At 41.8% G+C, this 12392-nt stretch overlaps 1 protein-coding gene across 2 annotated transcripts in view; it reads right to left on the bottom strand.

The window, feature by feature from the left end:
• timm50 (translocase of inner mitochondrial membrane 50 homolog (S. cerevisiae)) overlaps positions 1-12392 on the bottom strand; it is a 165163-nt gene that overhangs the window by 44693 nt on the left and 108078 nt on the right. For both annotated transcript variants that reach the window (XM_043681019.2, XM_043681020.2), the window contains 2 exons: positions 1953-2011; positions 585-704 (listed from right to left, as the gene is read on the bottom strand). In XM_043681019.2, the coding sequence (XP_043536954.1) occupies positions 585-704; positions 1953-2011 (179 nt within the window). The remainder of the gene's footprint in view (positions 1-584; positions 705-1952; positions 2012-12392) is intronic.

The raw sequence follows: 12392 nt of genomic DNA, 5'->3' as shown, positions 1-12392 counted from the left end.
GAAGGCTACTAACATGCAAAACGATTGGCTTAATACACAAAGAATGAGAATTTTGGCAAAGCAAGGATAGTGGAGGCAGTGACTGAGACACCTCAATATGAAGTAATGCCTCAAGGCAGGGCAGAAACAGAATTAGCAAAAAGGAAAGTTGTAAGATATAGGTATTCTCTTGTGATCTGAAATAGTTTCCATGTATGTAAAAAAAATTCAAATCAACTTTTAAGGAAATAACTTGGTACTTTTCAGAATATCAGGAGCCAGAAAGAATTTGTGAAGTACAGACTACCACTACAATGTTAGGTAGTACAGAGCCAATTTGTGACTCAAGTCCTCAAAAATAAACAAAGAAACAATTAGGTAAATGACCAGATAAAACGTTTCAGCGACAATGGTTTAAAACTAAACTAGAAAAGTTCTTAAAAAAAAAAAAAACGGGAATAAAGGAATACTTTCAACAGAAATATTATCCTTGGACTTCCCTTCTCCTTTAACGTATCTTGTCAAATCCACTGTTTGTTGCAAATGCATTCACTGCGGTGAACACTACCAAGAGGCGCTGTATGACCAGGTGTAGAGAGACTTACCGACCACTCTGGGTGCAAAAGCACATCTGTTAGCTCTAACACAACAGTATACGGTGGCTGGTAATATGGCTCTTTAAGGGGGTCTGGCAACAACTTCTGACTGGTGGGCTCAATTATCATCTGGGGAAAGAAAGGAATAAAAGAAAAGGATCAGATCAAAGAAACATGCAACAGCTTATATTACAAGGGCAAATTTGTAAAAAAAAAAAAACTTTGATCAGTCTAAAGTGGCAGGGAAAGGAAGATTTCTTTTCAGAGCTTCCCACCCACCTATTGATGACAACCTCAGTGCTACTGGTTTTCTATTGTTGCATTCACAAATCTGTTGCATGCAAGTCTAGCCCCAGCTGCCAGGGGATTACTACACACCTGAACCTCAACATATACCGAAGGTCAACCAAACACAGCAAGATCTTAATATCCACCAATGCCAACACAAGTAATCTTAATATTCCATTAATTGTGGAGGTGAAGCAAGAACGTGGCAGTCAACTGGTTCTGCTCTTTGCCTCCAGCAGCAACTGCTCAGATTTGGATGGCAGGGATACTATTTTGTGCATTTTTAGGCCTAGTTTTCAGCCCAGTCTACTGGTCAGTATGTGGTTTACATATCTGAGGTTAAATGCATTTCCTTTCAACCAAAACTTCAGGGAAGCCCCAATATCAGCATCACCTGGTTCACTTCAACTTTATTATCAGTGGCATTGGTTACACTGCATTAATGAAGCATTCATTTTAACATTTTCACAGATTCCACTCCCTATCCCAATGCATACCTACCAAAATGCGACAACATCCAGCAACAAAAGAAAAAGTTATTGCTGGTTTTGACGACTGCATACCATAACAGACTCTCAGATACAGATCACAAGAAACAGATCAACTGGCAAAACAGCTTCCAATAAGTTTTAATTCCCCAGAAATTCAGAACACCAAGATCCAATTGTACTACATGGGTTGAAAGTGAGAACTGATTAACGATCACTTATTACCTCAGTGAATGCAGTAGTTTGCTAAATTCATAAATTGGATAGGAGATGAAGAGCTTTGACAAAAGTTTGCAGCATGTGGTAACATGGAAGTTGAGACCAGTGTGCCCAACTTCTGTGGTAACCTGTCACATGTCAAGTCTCAATCTATCAAATGTTTGCAACTGAACAACAGCTTCCCACCATTTTTATGGATATGGGCTTGTGGCATTAGAAACTTGCCAGTTGATTTGGACAGAAGGATACCTCATCATGGAGACACTTTATACCGCACCTACAAGTCAATGAATAGGTGTACCATGACACACTGCATGATCTTTATGACTCTATGACAGCAGAACGATATGCTGTGCATACTGCATATTCTGGATACACCCACCTGCCTGTAATCTTTGAAGTAGCGATATGTTCTTCGCAATTGCTGTACGATAGGAGGATCTGCAAAGCATTAAAAACATTTTTTGAGTTGAACTTATTCACAAATGTTTAAGGCACTTTTTCTCTAAATGAACTGTCCATCATTTTTCAATGAGGCTATAGCGATGACCTCATAAACTTGTACTTATGTCAGGGGATGGCACAGATCACTCAAAACCAAATGGCCTACTTCCGTACGTTCTAACCATCATGTAAGAATACATAACGGGCAACTTAGATTAATAGGTCAATAGAGATGCCATGGCAAAAGTTTAAGGGGATATTTCAGAAAGTGCTGAATTGATATATTCCAGCACGTAAGAAAAGTTCTTAGAGTTAGACCCGCCATCCATGGTTAACGAAAAGTTGAAGACAGTACAAATCTTAAAAAAAGACAATTATGCAAGAGAGAGGAGGTAGGTCAGAAGATCAGATAGAATATAAAAAACCCACAAAGACTGGTCACCCAATTATAGGAAGGATATTATCAAGCTGGAGAGGATTTAGAAAAGATTTAACAGGACGTTGCTGGGTATGAATGATTTGAATTATAAAGAAAGGCTGGACTTTTTTCACTGGAGCATAGGAGGTTGAGAGGCGACCTGATAGAAGTTTATAAAATAATGAGCGGTACAGATAGAGTTGATGGTAATTGTCTTTTCCCTAAGATGGAGAATTTCAAGACTTGGGTGCATGTTTTTAAGGCAAGAGGAGAGGGATTTTTAAAAAGTTTTTAAGAGTCAAATGTTTTTACACAAAGGGTGGTCCGCATGTGGAATGAACTTCCTGAAGAGATGGTGGACGCAGGTACAATTACAATGTTTAAAAGAGACTTGGATAGGAGCAGGCAGGTGGGACTAGTTTAGTTTGGGATTATGTTCGGCATGGACTGGTTGGACCAAAGGGTCTGTTTCCGTGCTGTATGACTCTTTGCCTCTTTAATGCAGCATCCTAGATCAGCAATCAGCAACTCTGGAATGTTCCCATTAAACAAAGTCCAAAACAAGAATTCAATGGCAGAACAAAATTATAAATAAGGTCTCGCATTGTGATGGCTCAACCGCATGGAGAAAACACTTCAGAAAGTACAGACCATGTCTCCCATACTGGCAAAAACAGAATCCCAAAGCAGATAATCTACAGGGAACTATCTCAGGGTAAATGAAATCAAGGTGGTTAGCACAAACAATACAAGGACATCTTAAGAAAAGAAATGGAATAAGCTTCTGCATTACTAACAATGAAATATGGTTCAGAGTAAAAACCAAAAGAACTGTGAATCAGAAACAAAAGAGAAATTGCTGGAAAAGCTCAGCAAGTCTGGTGGCATCTGTACAAGAAATCAGAATTAACATTTCAGGTTGAGTCACCGTTCTTCAGAAGAAAGGGTTCAGAGTGTTTAGTTTTACTGTTGATGGTAGACCAGTAATATCCAACATACACAGAAGACAGCCAGAGACGGCACAGTTGCAAAGGTTCTAATGACGACAACATTATCTGCCAGTTTTGTGGATGTCAGTGGTGATCTCACATCAGACCTTTTAAGTCTTTAGAAGTGGGAAAGTTAGAAATGAAGCAAGTGGGAAAGGTGGTAAAAGAACAAAACAGTAGGACAGTAAGCATTAAATAACAAAAAACAATTAATGGAACACAGCCAAAAGGAGTACGTACCAATAACTTGTCCCAGTTCTGTTGAAAGGTCAATGTTAGCTCTGTGACTTGCTTAATATTTCTAACTTTTGCTGTTTAAACATCCAGACCTGCAGTACTTTGCTTTTGTGCTTTCCAAATGCAAGTTTGACCTCAATACACACAGCCACAGTCAACATGTTCGCAATTAAAACTGCCATTAGAAACCTACTTGATTGAGAACAAAATTGGGTTCAGCTGTGGTGGCAGTAGGATTTTCAACAGGAGCCAATATCTTGAAAAGGACTGAAAGAGCTTTTGAAAAAGACAAGATTCTCTGAAATAGAGAGTGGAGAGTGAATTCTGCGCCCAGAATTTCTAAAGTTGATTTTACATTGGGCTTTCATGCTGATGACTCAAGATAGTCACACAGCTGCTACCAACCCAGAGAAATGTACTGGATTTATTAAAGCCACCTGCCCAGTGAGAATAGATCTTCTTGGTGGTGGTCTTAGCAAACTAGTAAATTTACTTTGGGCTGGCTGCATAGCTTCACACATTGGCGGTCAATAACACTGGACTCTCATGGCCAAAGCTAACACAAACAACAGCCACTTCAGCAAGATACTGAAGGGTATGATGTATGTATTACCTAGGACTGCAAATCATAAATAGCCACTTCAGCTAGATTTTGGAGAGAAACTAACACAAATGAAAATGGGAGGTCAGAAATAATTGGTGTATTTTGAGCTTAAGCAGCAAAAGGAAATTCTGGTAGGAAAAAAGTGCTATGATCAGATTTAGAACAATTTTAAAAAATCTAAAACAACTCCATGCAGCCACCAATTGAAATTTTGGTATTTCACACTAAATAAAATTTAACTTCAAGGTGAGCTTCAAAATATGCACTCATTTTCTCCCCCATGTGAATCATCCAATTTTGCCTCTACTTTCATGCATTGTTTTACTTTTGAATGTTGAAAATGAACAGAAGTTCAGCAGTAAGTTTTGAGATCATAATCTCAAATAACCTTCCCAAACAATCACCACTTTTCTGACACGCTTCTAGTTAACCATTATCTTGACACAGAGCTTGATAATAATCACAATAAGTCAATGCACAGGTGACTAAATATACCATAAACCTATAAAAGCAAATGCAAGTGTGCTTAACTTCAACAAAGTTAAGCGGCACGGTGGCACAGTGGTTAGCACTGCTGCCTCACAGCGCCAGAGACCCGGGTTCAATACCCGCCTCAGGCGACTGACTGTGTGGAGTTTGCACGTTCTCCCCGTGTCTGCGTGGGTTTCCTCCGGGTGCTCCGGTTTCCTCCCACAGTCCAAAGATGTGCAGGTCAGGTGAATTGGCCATGCTAAATTGCCCGTAGTGTTAGGTAAGGGGTAAATGTAGGGGTATGGGTGGGTTGCGCTTCGGCGGGGTGGTGTGGACTTGTTGGGCCGAAGGGCCTGTTTCCACACTGTAAGTAATCTAATCTAATCTAATCTAAAAGTTATTCTATGCCAAATACATTTGACCACATTCTACTCTCATTTTTCCTTCTCAGCAGGGATCCAAAGGGAGCAGACACTTTGCAATGTCTCAGCAGATCTTAATTTAGGATGGACAATAAATATTGGTCGAGCCAGTGACGCCCACATCCTATAATTTTATTTTAAAAAGACTTCTTGACATTTGGTTTTGACAATGATTACAAAAGGGGATGTGAAGATCAATTACAATTCTGCATCTCCACTAAATATGCACTTTCCAGAATGAGCGACTTAACAACTAACAGCGTTGTTTAGTTTGAAAAGTTCAGAGCCCCAAAATCATAGAGATGTACAGCACGGAAACAGACCCTTCAGTCCAACTCGTCCATGCTGACCAGTTATTCCAACCCAATTTAGTCCCACCTGCCAGCACCCATATCCCTCCAAACCCTTCCTATTCCTATACCCATCCAAATGCCTCTTAAATGTTGCAATTGTACCAACCTCCACCACTTCCTCTGGCAGCTCATTCCATACACATACCACCCTCTGTGTGAAAAAGTTGTCCCGTAGGTCTCTTTTATATCTTTCCCCTCTCACCCTAAACCTATGCCCTCTAGATCTGGATTCCCCCACCTCAGGGAAAAATTTTGCCTATTTACCCTATCCATGCCCCTCATGATTTTATAAACCTCTACAAGGTCACCCCGTAGCCTCCGACACTCCAGGGAAAACAGCCCCAGCCTGTTCAGCCTCTCCCTATAGCTCAAATCCTCCAACCCTGGTAACATCCTCGTAAATCTCTTCTGAACCCTTTCAAGTTTCACAACATCCTTCCGCTAGGAAGGAGACCAGAATTGCACGCAATTTTCCAAAAGTGGCCGAACCAATGTACTGTACAGCGCAACATGACCTCCCAACTCCTGTACTCAATACTCTGAGCAATAAAGGAAAGCATACCAAATGCCTTCTTCACTATCCTATCAACCTGCGACTCTATTTTGAAGAAGCTGTGAAGCCGTACTCCAAGGTCTCTTTGTTCAGCAACACTCCCATGGACCTTACCATTTAAATATATAACTTTTGCTAAGATTTGCTTTCTCAAAATACGACACCTCACATTTATCTAAATTAAACTCGATCTGCCACTCCTCAGCCCATTGGCCCATCTAATCAAGATCCCACTGTAATCAAAGGTAACCTTCTTCACTGTCTACTACACCTCCAATTTTGGTGCCATCTGCAAACTTACAACTATACCTCTTAAGCTCACATCCAAATCATTTATATAAATGATGAAAAGTAGTGGACCCAGCACAGATTCTTGTGGCACTCCACTGGTCATAGGCCTCCAAATCTGAAAAATAACCGTCCACCACCACCCTCTGTCTTCTACCTTTGAGCCGGTTCTGTATCCAAATGGCTAGTTCTCCCTGTATTCCATGAGATCTAACCTTGCTAACTAGTCTCCCATGGGGAACCTTGTTGAACGCCTTACTGAAGTCCATATAGATCACTTCTACTGCTCTGCCCTCATCAATCCTCCTTGTTACTTCTTCAAAAAAACTCATTCAAGTTTGTGAGACATGACTTCCCATTCACAAAGCCACGCTATCCCTAATCAGTCCTTGCCTTTCCAAATACATGTACATCCTGTCCCTCAGGATTCCCTCCAACAACTTGCCCACCACCGAGGTCAGGCTCACCGGTCTATAGTTCCCTGGCTTGTCTTTACCGCCCTTCTTAAACAGTGGCACCACGTTTGCCAACCTCCAGTCTTTCGGCACCTCACCTGTGACTATCGATGATACAAATATCTCAGCGAGAGGCCCAGCAATCACTTCTCTAGCTTCCCACAGAGTTCTTGGGTACACCTGATCAGGTCCTGGGTATTTATCCACCTTTAACCATTTCAAGACATCCAGCACTTCCTCCTCTGTAATCTGGACATTTTGCAAGATGTCACCATCTATTTCTCTACGGTCTATATCTTCCATATCTTTTTCCAAAGTAAATACTGATGCAAAATATTCATTTAGTATCTCGCCCATTTTCTGTGGCTCCACACAAAGGCCGCCTTGCTGATCTTTGAGGGGACCTATTCTCTCCCTAGTTACCCTTTTGCCCTTAATGTATTTGTAAAAATCCTTTGGATTCTCCTTAATTCTATTTGCCAAAGCTATCTCATGTCCCCTTTTTGCCCTCCCAATTTCCCTCTTAAATACAATCCCACTGCCTTTATACTCTAAGAATTCACTTGATCTATCCTGTCTATACCTGACATATGCTTCCTTGTTTTTTTCTTAACCAAACCCTCAATCTCTTTAGTCATCCAGCATTCTCAATACTTACCAGCCTTCCCTTTCACCCTAACAGGAGGGAGCTAGTCAGTTTCCTGCACTTGAGTTCTTTAAAGTACCTGCTCCCACTCTATACCCAAGTCCATCGCCCCATACTCATTTGAAAGCTCTGATAATGAAACCCCATTCTGATGGTAAAGGCTGTTCTCTTCAGAAATTTTGTTTGAATGTCTTGTGAACTGAGGAGTCCAACCTCTGGCCCACCTTCCTCATACTGCTACTAAATGGAAATTTCATTATGTGAGATGAGTGAAAAGGTATGCAAAGGTAAGTGAGAAGCAAAAAAGAGGAAGTGAAGGGTAAGCATGAGAAAAAGTCAATATAAATAAACGTCAGACAGATGTGGAAAGCAAGAATGGAGAAAGATGCAGAAATTTTGGCCATTAGTAGAGGGGGTTGGAGTTTTAAAAAAAGGAAGTCCGGTTATAACTGTAAATGGTGTTGGTGCAAATACATGTAAAGTATAGTGTATACTTTTGGACCCTTTATTTAAGGAACAATATATCAATACTGAAGACAGTTCAACAAAATGATTGACTGCGCTGCTTTCTGGAATGAAGGGGTTGACATATTGACAACAGTTTATACCTTTAATCAAGAACATTTAGAAGAATGAAGGGCTCAATCTCATTGAAGCATACAATCTTGAGTGCTTGACAGGATAGATGTTGAGAAGATATTTCCCCTAGTAGGGGAATATCAAATCAGGGGACAGTTACAAAGCCTAGGGACTGCTGTTGAAAACTGAGATATATAAGCATTTCTTCTCCCAGAGGGTAGTGAATGCTTGGAATTGTCTATCCTGTAAATTGTGGTGGCTAGATCACAAGGTATTTAAAGAGGTGGTAAATTTTTGAAATACAGGTCATTCTGCTGTAATGTGTGTTTTGTTAACATGAATTTGCGATTGACATATTGGGGACACTTTCTAAAGCTCAAACTTCTAAAATATGTGCTGGCTGTAACAAGATTACATTGCTAATACTCGCTGTTTCTAAAGCATGATTTTTCTATAATGTGGGGTAGTACAAGAACGTAACCATCATGTTATAGAGGAACTACGTGTATTGAGGAATTATAGGACTATGAAAAGCTGCTATGACAGAGAGGTTGAGGCCTGGACACATTTGCATGATTGTATAGAATGGCAGGCAGGAGTGAGGATGACTGATCTATTCCTGCTCCTATTTAATGTTCTTATAAGATATGGACCATTCAATCCAAGAAATCTGCTCTGCCGCTCAATGAAATCAGAACTAACCTAATAATCCTCAATGCCATTTTCCTGCCTTTTCTCCACAACGCTCTACATCCTTCTTGATTAAAAAAAATCAGTATCAGCCTTGAATGTTCCTAATGACCCCAATCTCCACAACTCTTGGAGGCAAAAAATTTCAAAGAATCACTAGCCTCAGAGAAAGAATTCTTCAAGTTCAGCCTCCAATGCGGAATCAGAAATTGGAGTACAGAAAATCTTTTTCATTGGTATCAGTCTACGAAGCATCTATGAAATCTATGAAGTGCCTACGGCAAGCAGAGGATAAAGAAAATTACTTTTATACGTTCATGAGATGTGGGCATCGCTGGCTAAATCAGCATTTATTGCCCATTCCTAATTGTCTTTGAGACGTTCTTGATGACCTGCAATCCATGTGATGAAGGAACACTCACAGTGATGTCAGGAAGAGTGTTCCAGGATTTTGACTCGGCAACAATGAAATAATTACAACGTAGTTCATGTCAGTATGGAGGGGGGCTTGGAGGGGAACTTGCAGCTGATCCTACTATGCATTCATAGCATTTGTCCTTCTAGGTGGTCGAGACCACAGGTTTGATCACAGGGGTGGTGGCGGTGGTGGTCACTGATAAAGCAGATGAAGATAGTTGGGCCTAGGACACTACCCTGAGGAACTCCAGCAGAGATGTCCTGGAGCTGAGATAACTGACTTCAAACAACCACGACCATCTTACGTGTCAGGTATGACTAGCCACCGGAAAGCTCACTGGCTCTCTCCGCCCCCGCAACTGGTCCCCAATTAGTTCTGGTTTTGCTGGGGCTCCGTGATGTCACACTCACCTCTGGAATTAATCTCTTTTGTCCCTATTTGAACCAAGTCTGTATTGAAATCAGGAGCTGAGTGATCCTGGCGGAACCCAAACAGGGCATCGCTGAGCAGGTAATGTTTGATAACACTGTCGATCAAACCTTCCATCACCTTACTGATGATCAATTGGCAGGGTTGGATTTGTCCTGCTTTTTACGTACAGGACACAGTTGGGCAATTTTTCCTACTGTTGGGTAGATGCCAGTGTTCTAACTGTACTGGAACAGCTTGGCAATGGGAGCAGCCAGTTCTTGAGCACCAAGTCTTCATTGCTATTGCTGGATTGTTGTCAGGGCCTGTAGCCTTTGAAGTATTTACTGCCTCCAACTGTTTCTTAATATCACGTGGAGTGAATTGAATTGGCTGAAAACTGGTATCAGCATTGCCAGGTACCACTGGGTAGGCAGAAATGGATCATCTACTCCGCAGTTCTGGCTGAAAATTGCTGCGAAAGCTTCAGCCTTACCTTTGCACCGACTTGCTGGTCTCTTCCATCATTGAGGATGGGGATATTTGTGGACCCTTCCCTACCAATGGAGGTGGATCACTTAATCATCCCCCACCATTCACGACTGGATATGGCAGGACTGCAGAGCTTAGATCTGTTCAGTTGGTCATGGGATCACTTAAATCTGTTTATCTCTTGCTGATTGTGCTGTTTGACATGCAAGTAGTCCTGTTTGATGGCTTCAGCAGGTTGACATCGCATCACCAGGTATGCCTAGTGCTGTTCTTGTCATGCTCTCCTGCACTCTTCATTGAACCAGGTTTGATTCCCTGGCTTGATGGTAATGGTTGAGTGGGGGATATGCTGAGCCATAAGGTTAGACTGTGGAGTACAATTCTGCTGCTGCTAATAGCTCACAGTGCCTCATGGATGCCCAGTGTCTTGAGTGACTAGATCTGTTTGAGGTTTGTCCCATTTAGCACAGTGATAATGCCACACAACACAATGGAGGTTATTCTCAATGTGTGTGACGGTCACTCTTATCATTACTGCCATGGACAAATGCATTTGCAGCTGGCAGATTGGTAAGGATGAGGTCAAGTATGTTTTTACCACTTGTTGGTTCCCTCACTACCTGCCACTTACCCAGTCTAGCAACTATGTCTTTTAGGACCTGACCAGCTCCATCAGTAGTACTACTGCCAAGCCACTCTTGGTGGTGGACATTGAAATCCTCTGCCCGGAGCCCGGAGTACATTTTATGCCATTGCTATCCTCAGTGCTTCCTCTCAGTGTTGTTCAACATGCAGAGTACTGATTCAGCAGCTGAGGGAGGACATTAACATGTTAATCAGCGGGGGTTTCCTTGCCCATGTTTAACCTGAAGCCATGAGACTTCATGGGGTCCGGAGTCAATGTTGAGGACTCCGGGAGCAATCCCTCCTGACTGTACACTAATATGCCACCGCTTCTGCTGGATGCCCTGCTGGTGGTGTCTGTGACATTGTCTTAAGGTATGATTCTGAGAGTCTAACTATGTCAGGTGTTGCTTGACTAGTCTTAGAGACAGCTTCCCCAATTTTGGCACTAGCCCCCAGGTGTTGGAGAGGAGGACTTTGCAGGGTCGACAGGGCTGTTTCTGCCGTTGTCTTTTCCGGTGCCTAGATCAATGCTTAGTGATCCATCTGGTTTCATTTCGGTGCCTTTGTAGGAACTGGTACAACTGAATGGCTTGCAAGGCCATTTCAGAGGGCAATTGAGAGTCAACCACATTGCTGTGGGTCTGGAGTCACACGTAGACCAGACCAGGTGAGGATGGCAGATGTCCTTCTCTCAAGGACATCAGTGAACCAGACAGGCTTTTCCAACAATCGACAATGGTTTCATGGTCATCAGTAGATTCTTAATTCCAGATTTTAAAAAATTGAATTTAAAAATTCCACCATCTACTGTGGTGGGATTCAAACCTGGGTCCCCAAAACATTATCTGGGTCACTGGATTAATAGTCTAGCGATAATTCAACTAGGTCATGGGTCTTCCCTGCTAAAAATTGTGCATTCAGCAAACACCTCCACATCTGACTTTAATGATGGTGGGAAAGTCAGTGCTGAAGAAACTGAAAATGGTTGGGCTTAGGTCACTACACTGAAGAACTTCTGCAAATAATTCTGTGGTACCGAAACATTCAGCTCCAACAACCAAACCATTAAGCAGTCATCTGGTTCAGCTGCTCCTCAGCATTAACATTAGAATAAAAAACAAATCAGGGATCATTCAGCAGGACTCCGAATGAGTTTTGCAAAGTGGAGAAAATTCCCCTCAAATTCCATTTACTCCAGTTGTTCCAGGGCTCCTTGATTCCATCAAATACTGCCTGGATGTCTAGAGAACTGCTCTTGCCTCAGCTCTGGACTTCAACTTTTTTCTACATATTTGGATCAAGGCTATAATGAGATAAGAACACAAATAGTTCTGGTGGAGCAGGTTATTGCTCAGCAAAATCTACTTGATAGCGCCAGTGACAACACCTACCATCATTCTGAAATAGACCAACTGGCAGTAACTGGCCATGTTGGATTTGTCCTGATTTTTGTGGACATGTGTGGCAATTTTCTACATTTCCAAGTAGATATCAGTATTGTAGAAAATTACTTTCAGCATGTGAACCAATGGAGTTTGATGAGAAGAAGGCCAGTCTTTGTATGTCAAAGGATTCAAGCTGCAGGGTTTGAAGCAACTGGGGTATAGAAGGTGCAAGCAAGAGTTTCACTGGTACCAATGGTAAATTAAGGTGATACGCTGGCTATGCACTGGCAGTGAACACTGGTGGTTACAATAGCAAACATGAGGTCATGAGGTTGAAACTTGG

This window comes from Chiloscyllium plagiosum, unplaced genomic scaffold (assembly GCF_037043375.1).
Source record: "Chiloscyllium plagiosum isolate Xiang-an unplaced genomic scaffold, Cpla_swu_hap1 HiC_scaffold_47, whole genome shotgun sequence".
Classification (NCBI taxonomy): domain Eukaryota; kingdom Metazoa; phylum Chordata; class Chondrichthyes; order Orectolobiformes; family Hemiscylliidae; genus Chiloscyllium; species Chiloscyllium plagiosum.
Note: the sequence above shows the minus strand (reverse complement) of the source record. Positions and strands in the feature narration are given on the sequence as shown.